The sequence below is a fragment of the Eschscholzia californica genome, unplaced genomic scaffold (genome assembly GCF_041429995.1).
Source record: "Eschscholzia californica isolate CP2 unplaced genomic scaffold, dmEscCali1.0.p SCAF_1, whole genome shotgun sequence".
Classification (NCBI taxonomy): domain Eukaryota; kingdom Viridiplantae; phylum Streptophyta; class Magnoliopsida; order Ranunculales; family Papaveraceae; genus Eschscholzia; species Eschscholzia californica.
The window spans coordinates 38,286,363-38,308,430 of NW_028238198.1; the positions used below are offsets into that span (position 1 = coordinate 38,286,363).

At 35.3% G+C, this 22,068-nt stretch overlaps 3 protein-coding genes and 1 long non-coding RNA gene across 8 annotated transcripts; 3 read left to right on the top strand and 1 right to left on the bottom strand.

Moving 5' to 3' along the window:
* The first annotated feature begins 1,653 nt into the window (after positions 1 to 1,653).
* LOC147566635 (uncharacterized) lies at positions 1,654 to 7,543 on the top strand. 4 transcript variants are annotated; one of them, XR_015230522.1, is made up of 13 exons: positions 1,654 to 2,289; positions 2,506 to 2,603; positions 2,734 to 2,820; positions 2,902 to 3,043; positions 3,155 to 3,520; positions 4,540 to 4,679; positions 4,785 to 4,979; positions 5,056 to 5,146; positions 5,242 to 5,410; positions 6,308 to 6,418; positions 6,612 to 6,708; positions 6,799 to 6,908; positions 7,353 to 7,543. XR_015230522.1 is itself a non-coding variant. In XM_086653138.1 (12 exons), exons 1-12 carry the CDS (start codon positions 2,032 to 2,034, stop codon positions 7,420 to 7,422), a joined length of 1,824 nt encoding a protein of 607 aa, XP_086509264.1. In that variant the 5' UTR covers positions 1,729 to 2,031; the 3' UTR covers positions 7,423 to 7,543. The 4 variants fall into 4 exon arrangements, 1 of the variants encoding a protein (XP_086509264.1); XR_015230523.1 differs by having other exon boundaries at positions 1,761 to 2,289; positions 6,799 to 6,899; XM_086653138.1 differs by lacking the exon at positions 6,799 to 6,908 and having other exon boundaries at positions 1,729 to 2,289.
* A 1,514-nt stretch (positions 7,544 to 9,057) lies between these two features.
* LOC147566636 (uncharacterized) lies at positions 9,058 to 10,084 on the top strand. The gene is made up of 2 exons (XR_015237459.1): positions 9,058 to 9,192; positions 9,659 to 10,084. It is a non-coding gene; the product is annotated as an uncharacterized LOC147566636 (long non-coding RNA).
* Positions 10,085 to 11,102: 1,018 nt separating this feature from the next.
* LOC147566637 (protein FAR1-RELATED SEQUENCE 6-like) lies at positions 11,103 to 14,616 on the bottom strand. Of its 2 annotated transcripts, XM_086653136.1 has the most exons (5): positions 14,529 to 14,616; positions 14,213 to 14,340; positions 11,656 to 13,784; positions 11,404 to 11,559; positions 11,103 to 11,318 (listed from the first exon to the last, which is right to left on the bottom strand). In XM_086653136.1, exons 3-5 carry the CDS (start codon positions 13,759 to 13,761, stop codon positions 11,220 to 11,222), a joined length of 2,361 nt encoding a protein of 786 aa, XP_086509262.1. In that variant the 5' UTR covers positions 13,762 to 13,784; positions 14,213 to 14,340; positions 14,529 to 14,616; the 3' UTR covers positions 11,103 to 11,219. The 2 variants fall into 2 exon arrangements, with proteins under 2 accessions (XP_086509262.1, XP_086509263.1); XM_086653137.1 differs by lacking the exon at positions 14,529 to 14,616 and having other exon boundaries at positions 11,656 to 13,712; positions 14,213 to 14,374.
* A 169-nt stretch (positions 14,617 to 14,785) lies between these two features.
* On the top strand, positions 14,786 to 20,172 carry LOC147566638 (uncharacterized). Its single transcript, XM_086653144.1, has 6 exons — positions 14,786 to 14,973; positions 15,102 to 15,264; positions 15,489 to 15,582; positions 17,129 to 17,328; positions 18,083 to 18,239; positions 19,708 to 20,172. The coding sequence occupies exons 1-5, from the start codon at positions 14,914 to 14,916 to the stop codon at positions 18,190 to 18,192; spliced, it is 627 nt and encodes a 208-aa protein (XP_086509270.1). The 5' UTR covers positions 14,786 to 14,913; the 3' UTR covers positions 18,193 to 18,239; positions 19,708 to 20,172.
* Positions 20,173 to 22,068: the final 1,896 nt, after the last annotated feature.

Genomic DNA, 22,068 nt, shown 5'->3' on the forward strand with positions numbered 1-22,068 from the left:
AAACCCAAAATTAGGGTTTTTTTCTACTACAGAAACCCTAGTTCTAGCAAGGGAGCCGAGTTGGTTTGACGGGAAAGATGGAGAGAGAGAGAGTGAATGAATTCATAACCTTTTAGTCGAAGACGCCAGCTGCTCCGCTTGTGCTTGCTTTCGTCTGGTTGATTTTAGCAAGGGAGCATTATCATGGAGTTGGTTTGATGGGAGGTGGGAGATGAAGTCGCCTGGCTTGATGGGAGGTGGGAGATGAAGTCGATTTGGGTTGGGACAAGGGAAAGTGAGGGAGAAGATATTAAAGGTGATATAAGCGCCTTTGTTTTTAGTCGAAGGCGCCCCATTTTCTGCTCCCATTATTAGGTCCGGATTTAGCAAATGGAGATTTAAGTCATTTTCCTCCCACTAACGGCTCAAATCTGTTAGATCAAACGGAGTTGAGGGGTTTCAGTAATTACTAATTAAAGTGGGGGGTTTCAGTAAAGGCATTATCAGAGTTGGGGGTTTCAGTAATTCTCCCTAAGTTAATTCTGACGGAAATTCCAAAAAAGTGGGGGTTTCAGTAATTATTAATTAAAGGTGGGGGTTTCAGTAATGTGTATCATGAAAGGGTGGGGGTTTCAGTAATCGTCCTTACAAATTTTCATGTGTTTTTCTAACTTTTTTCGTTTAGAAAGGGACCTCCACACTTTGTAAGAAATCGTTTTCTCGACTATCTCATACTCTCTATGATCTGGGAAGGATCATAGACCTCAATGACTAAGACCAGAACTCTGACATCCCAAAGGAGAAACACACATGTTACCACCCTGTCAAAAAGGGTTTGTGTGTGTGTGTCTGCTTTCCTTTTACGTGTTTGATGTGGTTTAACACCGTAAAGCTTCTGCAACCAATCAACCAAATAAGAAGTTATTAAGAATCTAAGTTGTGTAAAATATTAATAGAAGGCGTTCATCCATTTTCAAGACCGAATACATGAAAATCATCAAAATCAAAAATCAAATTCTTCCCGTTCTAAAATCTAAGAACGTGTGTTCCTAGTGTCGGTTGTTTCTGCTTAACGATCAATCATTGGAATTTAAATGTATTCGTTTGATGATTAATTATTAGATTTTTTTTTTTTCTGAATGACTATTTCAATGTTAATCTGTAGGAGCTTCTATCGAAAGAACTACCTGATGCGAAGGTAAAGTATTAAACCCGACTGCTAGTGAACCATCTTACAAATATCTCCCCAGACAAAGGTTAAATTCATAAGATAGGTGCTTACATTTTATCATTCAAAGTTACTGTATGATATTGTTTTATATATCTGCTCAATTACCTACTTCTGTAACGATTCTTGTTTTCAATGGTACATGGCCCACCAACTCCACTTAACTGGTCCTAACAACAATTTGGTGAGAGAACATTTGAGATTCAAGATTAATTTGTTTCGAGAATTCTTACATTGTAATACAAATACTATTAAAAGTGGAGAAGTTATCTTCCATTTTATACCAAAAAGTCAAACTTTGATATATCTATACACACACACGTTGATTATCTGGAGATGATGGTAAGACAATTTCAAATATCCACGGTTGACGATTTCGGCACCCCCAAACGTTTGAAGATTCGTTCATTTTCGTTGAAGAAGGCCTTCTTCATAGCAATTTTACTGTACCACGTATTGTATGAGAGGAAGAAAGCGATCTTATTCATGCGCCTCCTTTACCAAATCGACCTAAAAGACGTAGAAATAGTACTTCAAAATCCATCACTCTTTCGGCCCCTTTTGAAATCCCACATCAAAATTTTCACAAATGTGGAGCGAAAGCTGAAAAATCAAAAATTTCGTATAAAATTGGCGCCTCAATTTTCCATAGAGAACCCCTCTCACTTCACCCCCCCAATCTATACATTCCGACATAATCTAGAGAGAGAAACCAAGGAGTGAACGACAAAGACTCAACCCCAAACTCTCTACTTCAAAAGTGTCGGAATTTTCTTATTTGTTAGAAACCAGCTTCTCTGAAAACTATCCCCTTTTGTTCTTTAATGGCAGTAACTCGAAAGTCTCCTTCCAAGTCCACTTTACCTTCAAAAAGCGAGACCCAGATCAAGAAGAAGAAGGAAAAGAAAAACAAGAAGAAGAAGGAGAAGGAGAAGATACCAGATGATTCTGATCAAACAGTATTACAACCATCTGCTCCTTCTCTTCCACATTCTTCACCCCCAAAGCGTTCCAAATGCCCAGGAGTTCGTATCATTGGTGGAAGAATTTATGATTCTGAAAATGGGAAATGTTGTCACCAGGTACATCTTTTCTATCATACCCACAAAACCCACATTAGGGTTTTTGATCATTCTATGTTTTTTGTTGGATTTTGTGTTTTGGGTTTTGTTTGTAATCTTCAATCACCAAGTACATTATTTTTAGTATACCCATAAAATCCACATTAGGGATTTTGATCATTCTTTGTTTTTTGTGTTCTGGGTTTTGTTTGTAATCTTCAATTTCATTATTTGTAGTGCCGGCAAAAAACTATGGACTTTGTAGCTACATGCAAGAACCTAAAAAGTATCAAACCTTGCACTATGAGTTTTTGTCACAAATGCCTCTGGAATAGGTGAGATCCTTATTTTGGTTCTGATTATTTGGTTCTTTGTGTTTTTTCTCCATTTTTTTTGGGGATTCTTTCTTTGATTTGGTTTTGATAAATTTAGGAGTACTTTTTTTTTTCTTTCTTTTTGGTTTAGATATGGAGAAAAAGCAGAAGAAGTAGCATTATTGGATGAGTGGAACTGCCCTAAGTGCAAAGGAATTTGCAATTGTAGTTTTTGCATGTAAGTAATTTGTCCCTAAAGATAAAAAAAAAAAATGATCTTACTCTATGTAAGTATAATTTTTGGAACATCTTCTTATAGGAAGAAAAGAGGCCATAAACCCACAGGTATTCTAGTACACGCTGCCAAGGGGAACGGGTTTTCTTCGGTTTCCCAAATGCTGCTCATTGATGGTGCCGACAAAGTGTCTGCCTCTCCAAAAAAGGAATGTGGTTCAAGCAAGGTTCGATATATTTTCTTTAATAAGGGCAGATAGTGTTTGTCTGCATATTTTTGTGTTTATGGGTGTTTTCAGATTCACTATGTTTAGCATCGCTGCTTTTGACACTGACAGGGTGATATAGTTGCAGTGAGTAAATGTGGAGAGGAAGGTAATGCGAAAAAGGTACCAAAAGGCAAGCGAAAAAATTCAGAGAAGAACAACATAAATGCTGGTAACAATAGTGACAATCTGGGTGAAGAAATTAATGGCCATTATGACCAAATAGGAAAGGATGAGGATGAAAAAGATGACGTTGTTAAGATGAAGAAGTTAAAGAAATCTCAAATCTCCACAGAAACCATAGAAGAAGAACATAAGGTAGCTGATATCCCATTGCCTCAAGGTGTTTATCTGAAAACTGTTGCAGGCATTGACATCCCATCGGAAGATATTGGACATGCTCTGCAATTCTTAGAATTCTGCAATGCTTTTGGACAGGTTAGGGTGACTTCTGTTTTGCCTCTCTTTTTCGAAGTACTCAAATTTAAAAGAGAACTTTCTACATCTAATGGAATTATGGAAACAAAATATAATCTGATTCAGTGATTCTAGTATGTCATGCACAAGCAGAAGATTCTGTTTATAAATGTAAAAAACTAAAGTTTATCTGATCCAAAATTTGAGATTATAATGTTTGGAAAGTAATATTTTCTTGAATATAACATAACTAGGGCCATCTAGTTGCATTCAAATCGGAAGTTTTCTTTTCTCTTTTAAACTTGTTTCGACTTCGAGATTATAATACGGGTCGTTTTTTTTTGAAAAGTTTACTGTTTACGTATGCAACTCTAACTTACTACTGTAGAACCTGGACATGGCTATTGGTACAGATATCCAACACCTATACTGCTCTACCAGATACCAGCCACATCGAGGGGAAAAAGGTCATAATGGCATAAAATTGTACACATTTTCTTGTCTGGTTATTACGGCATTTACCTTTAGTTGCAACTTTTACCTACAATTTTACTTTTATAGAAGTCATTGATTATTGTACATATCTTGGTTATTATATACACAAGGGCATCAAACGGGATTTGTATTTTGTTTTCCCTGCATGGTTTGTTCTAGTACACTAAATGTTCACATGTATATCTGCTGAAGTTACTATGAGTATTCAGTACAAGTAGCATACTGTTCGATTATATGATGTGGCGAAGATTTTCAGAAGAGCTTTTTCCATTTTCCGTACTACTTGATTTTCTTTTCACTACACTTCACAATGATATGATCATTAGCCCAAAACTTGCTCAATAACAAGCGTCTGTGATGTGAATAGCTGACCTTGAGCCAAGTCCAAGGTTGGGTTTCATCTTTGAGTTAGGAATTCATCTTTGAGTTTCATATCGATACTAGAAAATGAGCACGAGACATTGGGATATGAAAGCCAAACAACCTGATTATTGTACTATTATGAGCATACTCATTATTAAATGCTTTATTTTATTGTTCTTTAGGTTCTCGATTTGAAGAAAGGTCATTCTGAATCAATTCTTCAAGGATTAAGTGGGTGCGGTAGGCTAAGAGGACAAAACTTGTCGGTCATTCAGTTTCATATCCAGTTGCTAACTTTGATACATAAAGACCTCGGCGAAGAGTATAAACCTACACTATTTGATTTGTTTTTGGAAAATTCTTTTTATTAGTGTTACTACTTACTAAGTACCTTTTTCTCTGTTTTTTTTGTTCATTTTTCCTTTAGATCTACGTTAAGTCCATCATGTAGTGGAAACTCATGGTTGAAAGCTTTAGGGAAGTGTGTCTCAGAGTACAACTGTCCATTAAAAGATTTGCCTTCAGATTGTTTTGATACCAACGGCGAGGGATATAAGAAGCTAGATCCATCACAAAAGCTTAGACTCTTACTCTTTTTATGTGACGAGACTCTTGAAACTACGTAAGGAAAAGTGATAAAGCTTCTTACTTTGCACATTTACTTCTGTCTCTTCTTATATAACTATTTCTAATTCCAGAGTCATGAGGAATTGGATTGACGAAGTACAAGAAAAATTTGCTAAACAACAAAAGGATGCGAAAGGAAAAGTTACTGCTGCAAAAGAAAAGGTTGTTTACTTTTGAAGCATGTTGCAATTTTTACTTCCAATTTCTACTTTCAAGTTTTTTTTAAAAAAATACTTAATGATTTTCTTTTCTTGTAGGCAAGAGAACTAAAGCGAAAGATGCAGGATAAAGTGGCCAAAGCTATACTTGCAAGAAATGGTGCTCCTCTGTCTGTTTCTGAACATGAAAAGCTTATTTCGAAGATAAAAGCTGAAGCATCGAAAGCTCATGAAGAGAGACTACAAGTGATAGGCATGGTGCAAAAGGGTAAGTAACTAATTAATAATCTGTACCTTTTTCTCTTCAGCGAGTTAATTGACTAAGTTGGTCTTCCGTAAACACTCGAAAGAAGATGCAAAAACTTTCTAGAATAAGGTCGTCCTAAGTGTACAAAAGAATAGATTTGTCACTTGGTTGTAAACTTGTAATTGGGATAGTGCTCACCTGTGTAACATAGACTCTGATACATAATATCCGATATTGGTAAGAGGTGTCAGATAAGACGTGCCGCAACTAAAAGATCCCAACAAGGAGACAACCATTACATACACCTTCACCCATACACATCTCATTGTATTGTATATAAGCTCCTTCATTTTTTTCATTGACAATACTTTAATTTTCTGATTAACCATTGTCAAATTATATACAAATGGCATTATTGTAGAGGTACCTAAAATGATTTTTTTTCTAAGATCTACGAAAACGTAGGAGGAAAAAAATCTCTAGTTATACCCACTGAACTGAAATTGAGTATTCACCGATTAACCAAGCATTGAGTACAACTGTATGAGTATCTTTCTTTGTCACAAGCAAAAATATTGAAAAGGAGTATCCATTTACATAAGTGCTAACTGATTAGCACTTAGAAGCTTCTAGTTGGAGTATGATGTGGACTTTTAAACTCTACTGTAAAGCTAAAAGCTCCCGAGGCTGCTACGACAATTAACCTAAGACTAAATTGGAACAATCAGGGAGGGGAATTGAACTTTGACTTGTTAAATTGGAACGACTTTATAACTTATTTAATGGTAGAAGGACCTTGATACATAATATATGTAAATGATTTTCTTAATTATCGTCAGCAGCTTCAGTTTCGTGAACATATTTTGTCCTTGAGTATGCCATTTACTTCTGGTTTTTCTTTCCAAACAATGTTTGTAGAGGAACATAGATCAGATGCGGTTAGAACAAATCCTATTCTTTTCGATGGAGATGGTCATGCATTTTGGACACTTGGTGGTTATTCCTCTGAATCACATTACTTGCTTCAAGGTCTGTCTCTGTATTCATAAATCTTTTTTGGATTCACAGTTGCGACATTAGATATGCTACATATATACTACTACAGGAATTTGGGAAATTTTCGATTGAATAGCACATGGTTCCGCATGTATAAGGAACAAGAAAGAAATCAATTATCTACCACTTCTTTTGGTTTGGAAATTGATCGAAATTTTCTTTATAGATATTGGAAGCCGGGACCGCGGTATGCATCAAGAAAAGTGGTTTAGCTACGAGGATGAAAAGAAAAACGAAGTTGAGGATTATATTTCTTTTGTAAGGTAAGTTCATTTTAGTTTCAATTAATTTGAAGTGCTAATTTCCCCCTTAACTTTTTCTATTACCATCTTCACCTTGATTGGTTGATGTAGAATGACAAAACCCCAAGACCAAAGTTGTTAAGGAGACATACATGCATTTTGGGTAGACAAAACAATCACAAAGTGTTGATCTTCAGATGATCTTTATTATGGTAATCAAGGTACGCATTTTCGCAGAAAACTCTTTCTTAAGATCTAATTGCAGGCGACAATTTCCTCTTCAATGCAACTACTTCCTCATGTTTTTGTGGAGCCATCATATAGATATATGTTATGGAAAGAAAAGTTGATTATAGAATAATATGACGAGTTAAATGATTGGTATACAAATATACGTGTGTGTCTGTGCATGTGTTGTATAGTTGGTGAAAACTTGGCTCACATTCGTGGATCGACCTGTGGATGACCCCAATCTTCAATAATATATCAATTATCAAATTTATACTCCCTGTTTTCCTGAATGAAAGTTCCTCTAGTTACGTAAATGACATAGCCCGCATGCTAAATTAGATACTTTATCTCTCTATAAGTAATAGATCTACTTACCTTTACTAGTTTTATCATTTACGTATTCCTTAAGTTCTCTATTTTGTTCGTGTTTCTAGGCAGAGAGCCAAAGAATTGTCAGGAAGCCTCCATATAGATTTTGCTCGGCTGTGCTCAAGCTTTTGGTAACTTGTCATTTTACATGTAGAACAAGATGGTCTTCATTTGAGCTCTTTTTGAGTGACCACACATGATTTGGCTATGGCTTTCTTGAAAATTTGAATGAAGTAATATGCAAATCTTTGGACCACATTTTGATCATTCACCAACCTCACCCTAAAAATTCTAAAGTTTGGTTCTTTAACAATGATGTTCTCTGATCGATTGAAGATGCTGAAATGCTAACACATTAAAGTTTGTGTACAACCATAACGGCCGTAGTTGCATTTTATTTAGGGTTCTTATATGGTTTACAGTGACGGGTATACTAGGGCTCATAGACTTGTCACACTATTTGCCTTTTTTGAAAAAAAAACAAGTAAAGCTAACTGAACTACATTTTATCCATATTGGAACTTTAGCTTTGCGCTCCTTGCAGGCAGATATTGGAATAACTTTTCTCCTAAGCCTACTAAATAGTTTTCATAAAAAAAATCTATTAAATACGCTAAAATCAAAGTTGCTACAAGTACTGCCTACAGACAAGAGCCAACATTTTTTTTTTTTGGAAGTCGACTACGATCTACGTATGTCGTTACATTTGGCACTTGATACATCATAGATGTGATAAGCTCGATAACCGCCCACTCAAACACTAACAGGATCGGGCCTATAGCCCAACTAGAACATGCCCTAAAGGCCAACAACATTATTTACACCCTAATAATCCCAATTCAAATAACCAAAGATTCCACTTTCTCTGGGATTCGAACCTGGGACAAGAGCCAACATTGTATTTCACTTTTGCATTGTTCATCAAACAATATTTTTGCAAACATGGACATATTATCCAAACTCGAGTTGAATACATAGACAAAAGACTACGGAACGATATTATATACCAAGTTTAGAGTCTGTTTTCATTGAACAATTCAGATTCAGGTTCAGTCTTTAAAAAAACACACTACCCAACAAGATCAAGTTGGTAAGGATCAAAATATCCCTTCATGTTTCTATTGATCTCTATGATCGATGATCATAGAGGGGCCTTTACCATTCTGTATAAACGGGCTAGAACGGATCCAAGAATTTTACGTCCGGAACAAGCCGAAAGCAACTTATGTTAAAATAAAGCCGATATTTTGGAGAAAACAAAAAAATTCGAAGTACAAAATTTTAAAAAGAAATTGTAAGTTTTGTCAATTTTTTGGAAATACAATTTTTTTTTTTGCTTCATCTTCTTCTCCCACCTCAGACCAATAATTTCGTCACCACTTGTGAAGACCACCACTTTATCTCTCTCGCTGTCAGACTCCCTCTCTCGTGGACTCCCTCTTTCCCGGACTCTTTCTCTCTCTGGATTAAGCGAATACCAATTTTGAGGAGCAAACTCAATTACCATTAAAAAAATGAATAATGCTAGGGAGGGCGGAGTTAATAGACCTAGCCCAGACCTGATCCGACGTGGCGCGCCACGTCGGATGAGAAACTGAGGTGGCACCCTCCCGGTATGAATAGAGTACAATTCTCTAAGGGATCCTCTATTTTACTAGTTTTGGATTTGGGTCCTTAATTTTATTTTAATCTGGGCCGTCCAACAAAATGGACTGTCCAGATTAAAAAAAACCCAAAACCTCCCTAATTAGTTCTCCCTCTAATGTTACGATCAAAACTCTCCTTCTCTCTCACTTTCAGACCATTGGAAACTTACGGGAGAAGAAGTTCTTCGTGAGGAAGCTTGAGGCGGAAGCTTAAGGCGAGCTAACTAGGGTTTTGTTTTTAGAAGAGAAGAAAGTCAAGGTAAGAATTCTAGGTTTTGTTTTTTCTTTAGAAAAAACATTCAAAAACTCAAACTAGGGTTTGTTATCTTCTTTGTTATATCTGTTCTTGATTAATAGACAATTACGAATCCAAAGGTTTTATCATTAAAATCAATTTATGTAGGAATCAACTCATTTCACACGAAAGTTTCATATGGATAATATGTCAATATGTTATTAGTATTGAGGTTAAAATGCCCTTAATCTCAGCTCCAATCACTACAATCTGTATGGTAAAAATAAAGCCAAGGTAAACTAATAAAACCCTATTGCTCTTCATTCTCTTTAGATAGAATTTCAAAAAGAAAAACTCATTTTAGAGGTTTAAATGACTTTGGGTACAGGGGAGATTTGGGTAAAATTAAGAAAAACCCCATTCTTTATAGATAGGTTTGGGTAAATGCTAATGGAGGTTTTATTGATGTTGATTTTGTTGGTGGTTTCAGGTACTTCTATCTGTGCTCAAGATGGATATTATGTTGTTGAGGGAGGGATTAATCTTAGTTGCTGCCATCTCAAGGACATACTTCTGGGATTAAATGAGGTGATGTTGGTGGTGGGTACAGTCTCAATCAAATAAAGCTTTGTTAAATAGGTTTTGCCCAGGAAGTATGCTACTCCTAGAAATCAAGAAGTTGGTGAGGCTTGAAGTTGTTTTCTCAGTCCATCTACGCCCTTGAAGTTAAATACGGATAGAGTAGGAGAACTATTAGCTAGCATACTTCTTAGTTCTGAGGCTACAAATATTAGTTGTTGTATTTGTGCATGGTGAAGATGAGTTCAGATATATGAATTTATAAATGTCTTATGAATTTTATGATGTTGTCTTGTGAACTTGTTGTCAATTTATTTATAAATAATATTGTTGTCAATTTATTTATAAATAATATGTTATTCCTCACTTGAATTAATTCATTATTTCTTGTGCCAGAATTGATACAAAAAGTTAGAACTGATACAACTGAGTCGAAACTATTACAATTGATTCGGAAGTAATACAATTGAGACATAACCGATACAATTAGCCCAAAACTAATACAATTGGATCAAAACTCGTACAATTGAACCAAAAGTGATACAATTGATACAATTGGGTCATAACTTATGCAATTGAATCAAAACTGGGTCAGAACTGTTGTAAATTGAGTGATAAAGTGATACAATTGGGTGACACCCCAATTAAGGCACAATTGACACAATTGGGTCAAAACGGTTGTAATTAGGTATACAATTGATAGAACTGTTACAATAGAGTCGACACTATGCTACAATTGAGTCAGATCTAACACAAGTGAGTCAGAATTAATAGAATTTATTTATAAATAATATGTTATTCCTTACTTGAATTAATTTATAATTTCTTGTGTCATAATTGATACAAAAAGTCAGAACTGATACATTTGAGTGGAAACTCATATAATTGAGTCAGAACTAATGCGATTGTGACAGAACTGATACAATTAGGTCAGAACTGATACAATTGGGATCAAAACTCATACAATTGAACCAAAAGTTGTACAATTGAGTCAGAACTGATACAATTGGGATCAAAACTCATACAATTGAACCAAAAGTTGTACAATTGAGTCAGAACTGATACAATTGGGTCAAAACTGTTGTAATTAGGTCAGAACTGATACAATTGATAGAACTATTACAATAGAATCAACACTATGCTACAATTAGGTCAAAACTAATACAATTGGATTAAAACTCGTATAATTGAACCAAAAGTGATAGGATTGAGCCAGAACTGATACAATTTGGTCAGAACTGATGCAATTGAATCAGAACTGATACAATTTGGTCAGAACTGATGCAATTGAATCAAAACTGATAAGATTGGGTGATAAAGTGATACAATTGGGTCATATTTATACGATGATAACATTGTTATAACCAAATTTATTAATTTAAAATTAAACAAATTCAATCTCGGAACATTGAGTCAAATACTACTAGAAATCACAAAAACCGTTACTGAAAAATAAATGCAAGCGACTGCTTTTACATGGAATCAGGTACTATATCATAGTTTCCACCATATGTACCTAGAGGGTCGTACATTTCAGGACGATATACACCCATTAATAAGTCCATATGTGACTGCATACAAAGAAGAAAAGCAATAAGTCATACGTATAATATATTTTGTGGATGAAACAAATACATACAAGAAAATTTAAATTACCATATGCATAGTTGGCGTCGATAACATGTTTTCTTGTGTAACAATACCACCTAGTTGACTCTCTTGCGTAGTTGTAATATCACGAACTGGTTCACGAACTAGTTCACGAACTAGTTCACGAACCGGATCAGATGTTGGCATTTTAGAAGTGGTTTCCTACATAAAAAAAATATAAATCAATTAACATAAGAATAAGGTTAAGAGATCTATAAATTTCAATTATATGAGATCTATAACTTGAAGTTCACTTACTCGCTTCTTCTTCGATTTGTAAATTTTTGGTTTCAATCTATTCTCTCGAGGACGCCCCTTTGCCTTACATGACACTGGATCAAGTATGTCTTGACGTGCATTATCCTCACAGTCAACTATATAACCACTCAATTTACTTGTTGTAGAACAACCACTCACTTTATCTGGAGAATTCGTTTCTGGCTTATATTTAAGGAGATAAGCTTTTAAATGCTCCGTACTTTTTTCATTTTCAGATGCAACACTAGCTATTTTGTTGAAGGATAGAGACAAGTCCTCATATCGCGTTTGTTCCGGTGTTATATCCCACTTTCCATAGTTCACATTAATCTTTGTATAAGGTCTCGCTACATCTTTCCTCCATCTCCTTAGGATGTATTTGTCCGGAATGACAACAACTTTGTTCTTACATAATACCGTTATTGCATGTCGACACAAAATTCCACTGAACTCAAACAATAGACAATTGCACCTAACTTCACATTCAATAGGTTCAAAGAAAACCTTATAGAAATAAGTTTTAGAGTCTTTACCAATTTCTTTCTCCTCTGAAATCTTATATTCATACACATGGTCAAACTCTATACAATTTACCGTCTCACAAGCCAACTTTCCCCTAATTTCTTCCTGAAAATCCTTGAATTTTTTAAGTGTGTATTTATCTCTCACTTGCTTTTCTATTTGAAATGGACTCACACATGGCATTTCTAAATTATACGACTTAAAGTCTTCCTTTGCCTCTTTTTCGACTTTATCTTTTAAAGCTGAATTGTATTGTTCAACAAAAAGCTTTAAGGTAGTTTTCGGACCCACATATCCATCAAAAAAGGCATTTACACTTTCACTACGTTGGGTACTTTGCATTCCCGCCCAAAATTTATCTTTCACATAAATTGGTACCCATCGCCTTCTTTCTTGGTACATATGGTTCAACCATTTATGTTCTCCTAAGCCATACTTTTCTATCATAAGCATCCACCTATGCTCAAATTCTTCAACGCTAAGCGTTTCATAGACAATTTCACGAAGAGTATAACTTATTTCGTTAAATTGTTTGTACATAGAGAGATAATGAGGTATTTTCTTCATTACATGCCAAATACACCACCGATGTCTTGTATTGGGGAATACATTTTGAATCGCATTCTGCATAGCTTGGTCTTGGTCAGTAATAATTGCAGCTGGAGCTTTATCTTCCATACATGAAAGCCATGTCCTAAATAACCAAGAGAAAGTTTCTGTATCTTCATTCGACAATAACGCACAACCCAATAGAATAGATTGACCATGATGGTTTACTCCAACAAATGGGGCGAAAGGAAGATGATACTTATTCGTTAGGTAAGTCGTGTCAAACGTCACGACATCTCCAAATTCTTTATATGCCTCTCGACTTCTCCTGTCCGCCCAAAAAACATTACGTAACCGAGATTTATCATCTAACTCCATCATAAAAACAAAACCATTATTCTTTCTTTGCATAGCCAAAAAATATTGTTGAATAGCCTCGGCGTCTCCTTCCCCAAGACGTAACCTCCTTCTCTTCTCTATGTAATTTCTTGCATCTCTTTCAGTAAATGGGACATTCTCATGTCCACCGGCTGCCACCACTTGTTGCTTAAAACTACGACTCGTCTTAATTCCAGCCAAATCACATATTTCGAGTTGTCTAGCCACGTATGGATTAATCTTCCTATTACATCTATAGTGACGAACTTTTCCCGGACTAAGGATATGGTTATGCTCTAGATTCACATGGGTAGTTGTCCATTTCCCATTATCAAGTAACTTAGCACTAATTCTTGCTTTGCAACCACTTAAGCCAGTAGGCTGGGGTAGTAATGGATTACTTGATTTCGATTTGAATTTTCCACCCTTAGAACATGCTACCGCAACATATCTTAAAATTCCTTTATGTTTTGTTTGTGAGGTCTTTTTCACTGGGTATCCCACTTTTCTGGCGTAACAAAGACAATGTTCGTACAACTCATCAACATTGTTAAACTCCATCCCGACCCTAGGTACTTCTACTTCTGTATGTACTTCAACACTGCATTCTGTATTCTCAAACTCAGAAACATCAAAATCTTCACTTTCTGATGTCATTTCTCCACACAAACCTTATAACCCTTCAAACAATACAAAAAAGTCGACAAAAGTAACAGGTTTAAATCATAGACAATGACAATATACACACAAGATTCATCCACAAACAGAAAACAACAATAGCATATCCAATCATAACAAAACTTAAACTCACATAAACCAAATAAGCTTCAAAACTGATTCAGATATAAGCTTAGAACAGTTAAAAGTGAAAAGTTGTATTAGTAGTTTAAATGTTCAAATATAAGATAAAATTATACTAGAATTGAGTTTTTGAAAGTCTTTTTAATGGAAGAAACCTAGATTCTATATCAATAAGGTAAATTTCATGATTCCTATAGATTCATCATTGTCTATTAATCAAGAACATATATAACAGAAAAGATAACAAACCCTAGTTTGAGTTTTTGAATGTTTTTAAAAAAAAAAAAACAAAACCTAGAATTCTTACCTTGAATCTCTTCTCTTCTAAGAACAAAACCCTAGTTTGGAGTGTTAATATTTCGCCTTAAGCTCGCCTTAAGCTTCTGCCTCAATCTTCCTCACGAAGAACTTCTTCTCCCGTAAGTTTCCAATGGTCTGAAAGTGAGAAAGAAGGAGAGTTTTGATCGTTACATTAGAGGGAGAACTAATTAGGGAGGTTTTGTGTTTTCTTTTGATCTGGACAGTCCATTCTGTTGGACGGCCCAGATTAAAATAAAATTAAGTACCCAAATCCAAAACTAGTAAAATAGAGGATCCCTTAGAGAATTGTACTCTATTCATACCGGGAGGGTGCCACTTCAGTTTCTCATCCGACGTGGCGCGTCAGGCCTGGGCTAGGTCTATTAACTCCGCCCTCCCTAGCATTATTCTAAAAAAATAATACAATGTATCCTGAACGAATCCCAGTCGGGATACTTAGACGGCCATGATCTAGTGAGAGAAAGTCAAGCGGCCAAGTACCCCGGGCCGGATTGGGCTGGGATACTGGCAGGGCATAGTATCAGGGTTGATTACCATTTTATTTGGTCATTACTGATGAGGGGTGTTTGGTAAAAAAAAAACCCTCTTTCCTACCTCCAACTCATAGTTTCCTCGGTACATATTTGAACGTCTAGACACTTAAAACGCGGGAAGTTGAAACCGCGGGAGAAGTGAGATCTTGAAAAAATGGATGATTCAGGAGCTATTCTTTGTCAAATTTCGTATCTGAAAGACACTCTCGACCAGGTATAGCGATTCTAGGTTTATCAGATAAAACTCTCATTTTCCTCCAAAATCAAACATCTTGATTCTTGAATGTCTTCGACTTTGTTTTCCAATTCGAGAAGATGATACTCCTTTAACTTTGGATACAGGTGAATGAAGAAATTGAGGCAAACATTCAAACAACAAGAGAAATTGAATCAGAAATCGTCAAGTGCTCTGAGATCGAAACCTCATTAGCGATCAAAGAATCAGAATTAATGAAGAAAAAATACCTTGCTGATTTTGAAATTAACAGTTTGATCCAAGTGGCCGGTAATCAATCTTTCTTGTTCTCATTTCTAGTTTGATTTTCTCAGTTGACTAGCTTTTATGATGATCGATTAAGGCTAACCCTAACTACATAATCTATACTAGTAGTAGAAAGACCTTGACTTATAGCTCTGAAAATTCTAGCTCCAAAATTTATCAAGGTATCTTATTCTAGCACATTAGACTTTCTAAATGTTTGGATCTATTGTTGCTTATTATAATAATAGGTGTTGCAAGAACTTCTCTTGAGCAATTGGAGAGAGAATTAAGTAGCTTGAGGATGGAACAGCAGGAGACACTCAAAAGCATAGCGGATAAGAGGTACAAAATATAATCTTCTCTCGCTTAAAGTTGAGAACTCGACACCATCTCAAAAGAAATATAAGATCATGTACTTCTTACATCAAATTATTCGAGCTTGTTACGTCATGAAAACTGTTTTTTGTTGTAATATCTCCTTTTCTGAGAGAAATCAACCCAAGGAAATTCTAGAGTTGTTTAGTCGTTCTGTATAGGACATGTTTTTTCCAATCTTAACTTGAAAATGTGAGAATTACCCACATAGATAAAGGAAAGTCATGGCTTAGTAAATAATATTTAGAGGCTCTTGAGTTTTTGACTCGTTGCAATTGGTTTTAAGTTGGGTCCTGTGAAGTTAGTACGCTATCAAGACTAGGGCAAAATACTCTTGCTCCACGCCACCCAACGGAAAATACGTCTTTGGCTCAAAAAATGCCAAATGTGACGGGCATGTGGGAATACTCCACGAGAACGAGGGTAAGTCTAAATAGTATCTTAGACCTATCCACTCATTGTCAATTGGTTTTGATTGGATGTCGCCAGAGTTCGTAAGAGGATCCTAAAATTGAACTTTTACATGTGTAACAACAGGAAATAGACTCTAAGTGCAGCTGAAAAACCAATTGAGGTGCTCATTTAAAACGAGAAGTTTCTTGTTATGGTCAACCATTCTTATAAAAACCTCGAGAAAGCTTATATTCCTAATATTTTCTGTAGATCTTTACTTCAAAAGATATAAATAAAATGAAATTGAGTTATTGATTGAAAAAAGTACCTTATACTTCTCCTGGTAAGGTTGACATGCGCCACTTCAATGTAGCACCATGCCACCATTAGTCCGCTTGACTTATCTTGCATTATACATGTTGCACCTGTTATTCGTTGAAGCTAGACTGCAATCGCTTAATTTTGCCCCAGAGTAAAGTTCTCCAGGGCGGGTTCCTGATCAGATCTGAGAGCATAAGAGTAGTAGCCGTTGAGTCAATGGCAGTAACCAATTAACCACATTAGCTACGCCTTCCTCCTTTGCAATTTCTTATCAAAGTTTGACAGCCTGTAGTTCACGATAAATAACCGATTCACGTTTCTAATAATAATTTATTAGAAAATATTACTTGCCACTTTCATACATATTTTCTGCTGTATATTTGTGATATTAGCAATTCAGCGAACTGGTTTCCAAATTTATGCATCCGTATAAATTTTACTTCATTGTGTTTTTCTAGTTTCTAAAAGTACAATGACCAAGATAATGGTTCATGTTGTCTCTTGGCTGGAGAGATGGGTAATTTATCATTATATTGATAAAAAAAAAATTGTGAAGTTCTCTCTGACGGCCTTTGTGTTTAAGTGTCTTATGATTCCGCTTAATGGTTATGCATTGTTTCAATAGTCCCAAGACATACTCTGATTACTTTTATCCTTTTATCTTCTTATAAAGTACTCTCTTTGCTTAGTCTGAAGTCTGAACCAACCAACTACCAACCAGCTTTTGTTAGAGTTTTATCACCAGAAAGAAATACCAACATGAAACTTAATTAACATGCAAGTATATTGACTTTGCTAGGGAGGCATTTATACTGATGTGCAAAACTTTTCAAATGGACATTAGCACTGGAGAAAGTGAGGAGTTAAGGACACTGTTATTAAAGAAAGAGGGTCTTCAAAGTGAAATTTACAGTTTGAACATGAAATACAGTTCTATGAGAAATTCAATGTCAGCATTTGCTGAAGAGATTCTTGAAGAACTTCGTAGCTCCAATTCTGGTAATATGATATATCTCGTTATTATGATTTGTTTTTCATGTCTAAACAAATTACTTCCATTATCTATATTGTTATTAAGACAAACTAGAGTTCTGTTTGTTGATTTTCAGTTTTGCTCATGCTCAAATTTCACAAATATTTTACATACATCTTTACTGAATATTCATATTGATTTCCTTTCTGTCATTTATGCAATGTGCGGATTAGAATTTTTTCACTATCTTTTCCTGTTAGGGCTAAAGTGGGCCGCATGCAAGGGTTATATATATGTTTTTAGTTATTGAAATCTAACATTCTTATTGAGAGATTCTTGACCTCCCTAGCTCTTTTCCTAAGCACTTAATCATATCATATAATAAACTCTTCGAATTTTGAGTTTGGATAATCTTTTGATACACTAGAGTTACTAGACTTCTGTGAACTTCGATGATTAAACAGATTCAAACTAGAACTTAATCTTTCACTAATTGTGAGGGTATTTTAGCAATATTTGAGGCTCCTAGGGCACTCTAAGTTTCATACAATGAGAGTCTCTTCTTATATTGTAATTTTGTTCTGCTTTGGTTCTTTTAATGATGAACTAATTTTTTGCCTCCACGTAGTCTTGTTCTGATTATTGTTATACCTTTTAGATCTTGGTTGGAGTTGTTAATTTTGTAGTTGAAATAGAGCTACTTGTTAGGTAACTCATGGATATTCATGAATTTCATTCCAATTCTTAGATATCTAAATTTACAATCTGTGCTTAATGCAGCCTTAGATGTTGAAATACAGCACCAAGATATGGAAAATAAGAAACTGATTGAGGACATTGATGAGTTAAAGCGTTCATTGTCAAGCTTATTTGAATATCATATGCGATAATTCCACTTGCGGCTGGCTAGACAACGGGTCTGTCCAAAAAAAAACAAGTAGGTCTAAAATCCTTTACTCTTTTATATAGCCAAGGTTATCTGATTCTTTCGTGTGATTGATAATAGTTTTAAATGCATATATGGTCTGCATTCTTCAATTATAAACCTTCTTTGAAATTGAATTTCTCGCTTCATACTCACTTGTTTTATGATATAAAACTTTCCAGAGTCATGATATATAGTCATCTGAATATATGAGCCACTAGATTTGTTTATAGTTGTTTACCTTTCATAGCCATAAGTCGGGCTTAGCAATTTAGGTGGTGCTGGTTGAACTTTCCTTTGTTTCTGAATAGTTATGATGCATATGACTTAAAATTGGTTGTGAATTCCTTGTTTGAGGTGCTCTTAATCTCAAGTCCATGTTCTTAAACAAAATATGAGGTACCAAAATTTTGACTTTAGACTATTTAAGGGCAACGATAGTGCGGCTCTTGGATGCGCATCTATTGTAGCGGATTTTGTAGAACAAACCTTCTAAACCACTTTAAGTTGGAACCTGTAAATACATCTAAGTACTTAATTCTCTTTAGATTCACAAGTGCTAGTTGGTCTGACTCGAGCTTGTGGACAAGTTTGTGGACAAGTTTGTGGTAAAAGAGAAGAACTGAATTTTAGTTAAGAAATTCTTCCAAAGACTTCCTTTTAGTTAAAACGTTACGTTTCATGCTTGCCCCCAAATACTCTTATGTTGTGATTATAGACTATTAACACATAAACTTCATAACCGGAGAACTAACTCTACTTGCCTTCAACTTCTTAACTACTATAACTCGCTAAAAAGTATCTAAGTGGGAACTTAATTACTCTCATGATTAAGCTCCTGAATGTAGAATTTTATCTTCATTAATCGGTAGTTATACTTAACATCTTCAATTACAACTCATTACTCTAACCATGCCCTCTTATAAACAAATGCATGCATATATCAACATTAACAGGCTGCAGACATGATCCTTTATCGAATAGAAGTCTGATCTTAACTAAGGAGCAAAATCTTCCAGTTCATAGTATTAACCTCAATTATAGTTTCAAAAACCTGGCTAACTAGGGACATTAGTTAATCTACTTATCAAATTCAAATGCATTATTCTTTATCTACTTGCATGATTCACTAACCACAATCTTAGTTTTGTAGGAGAAATTATTAATCAACTCGTAATCATACTTTTATGAGTTATTGTTGAACCTTGCCAGCTAAAATTGTCGGGAATTGGCGAGTTCACATGGATTTAATTACTATACAAAATGATTTGTGACATGAGTCTTGTTTTTTATAGATTAATGTGAAGTAATTATTCATTATAGATTAATGCGAAGTAATTATCCATGATAAACATGTATTAGACAAGATAAATCTTAATCCTTTCAAAATCTGATTCTGACCTAAGAAATAATCTTTTAACTCTCATGTAAAATATTTTTAGTGCATGAATCAGTCTAATGTCCTGTCATAAATAACTAGGTGCTTACTTTGGAGCATACAAACTCTGGTCAATGGTGGGAGGTGGTTCTGGCCGGTGGTGGTAATGGTCGGAAGTGGTGGTGGTGGTAAAAAGTAAAAAAACAAACATGTTAATTGAGTTGAAGTCTGTATGCCCCAGCCAAAACTGTACTGGCGAAAGCGCCATCAGTAACAAAGTTGTGAAATTAGAGAGAAAGTGAAGTGCTTTGAAGTTCAAACCTTTGAACACTTATAAAAATAAAGGTATGAACTAGTTTATGGGAGGGTGGTAGTGGAGCCTCAAAATTTTGTCATAAGCCTGCCCCTCTCTTAGCACCTCACTGTTCTTTCTTCTTCTTATCTTTTTCTTCCCCTTCTTATGTTTTTTCATTCTTTTACTGTTTTGAATACAAACTAATGGTTGCACATTATGATTTATGAATTGTGTATGAATTGTTATTGAATCGGTTTCCAGTTATTTTTGTAGTTTATGGAATACGATTTGGTTTACACTTACGTGTTAGAGGTTATGAAATATGAATTGGCTTGCACTTATGAATTTGAGGTTATGAAATATGGATTTGTATGCAGATACATGTACATAGGATGATACAAAAAAAGCAGGAACTGCCTTTCTGTGAGGCGTTTGGGTAGCTGAATTGAGGCAATGCGAGAAGCTTGTTGCCCTGCCTGGCCTCCATAATACAACTATATATTAAGAAGGAAAAAGACTGGGGGACGAATTTCTTGGGGTGAAAGTGGCGTGAATCGCCGCCAACCGTTGGATTCATGCCACTTCCTCTCTCTTGATGAAATCAAGATGAATCCAACCCCTTGGATGGTGATTCACGCCACTTTCACGCCAAAGATGTCGGTTCCCCTATCACTGCTGTATTAAGAATATCCTAACATGAACATAATCTTTAACAAAAAACAGTAAAAGTGATAATAACTATAACAACTCCACAAGAAAGAAGAAGTATATTTTAAGTAATAAATGAAATTACCAGGTGTCTGACTCGTTTATTTTCTTTAAGATTCGAGTGAGTATGGTCTCTTTGTTTGGAAAATACTGGCGGGATAACGTGGAATTAGTTGTTGGTTCCTCCTTGCAAACATCTTCGTTTCCTTTAGGAATTCTGGGTGCCCGTTTTATTCATCTTCAATGTTACAGGAAGCTGGTACGAGTTTCATCTTTCCATCAATCAGGTGGAGTCCTAACATCAAACTATATCATTATCAAGATGAGTTGTTTGATGTGCATGCTACAAAATGAAGAATACTTTATAGATCGTTCATATTTTGTGCAATTCTTCATTTATGTAATTTTGATGTTTATTTTTGTAACGTTGACTATTTCGTAGTTTAATGCATTTCAATTTCAACAAAGGCAGAAGTAATGAATGAAATATATTGTTAATTAAACATTTTTTTTTTTTTTTTTATCTCATCAAAAAAACAATTTTATTTTTTATGTGGGCACCCAACTAACAAATCCTAGATGAAGGTTCTTTTAGTTATAATAAGCAATTGTAAATTGTCTAAGAATCTTCATGTGACGTTCAAGCGAGTGGTTTCTATATATTATAGTTACATTCTACGCGAGCTCGATTGCACAGAAAATAGCCCTAACAACGTGCACGGGAGTCAACATTGAATTTGCAAAGAAAAAAAAAGACTTAAAAAGATGAATTGACCGAAGTCGAAAGAGAGAAATATAGGACCAAAAAGATGGCAAATTGAAATCCATGGGACATATACCGATTTACCCATAAAAAATTAAAAAGCAACCGCTTTTTAAATTTTTTTGGTAATTGGATTCCAAGAGTCATTCTATTTTCACGGTAGTGATACGTCATGAATATAATATGAAATACATCATGAATTGAATAGCCACTATAATTGTCAAATAAGACATCTTAGGTCATAAATGCCATATAAAGATCTTAAAACCATCTTAGGGGACTGAAAGTCCATCTATTCCGACATCTACTTTATTTACGGTCTTAATTATGATGATAAACTACTTCCACCCACGACGTCATGGGCTTAAGAGGGGGCACATGGCCTAATATCAGCCCGCCCCTGATATATATATGGAGTTGATATGTTGTAAATCGCTTGGGTCCACAAGCGGTTGCTTGCTTTGAAGGCGAACATCCCTCGTTTCTACAAGGGTTATTTCTCTAATGGCCCCCAACTTTGTGACCAGCTTTCCGCCTGACCCCTTACTTTACGAGAAATACCCATATGGCCCCCTTCCGTTATAACACCGTTACTCTCTCTTATCTATCTCATTTTCTCTCTCTGCCACATCATCTCACCTCGCCACATTATCATCTTCTCCGGCAGGAGTCACCGGCAGACCACATTTCCGGCCGG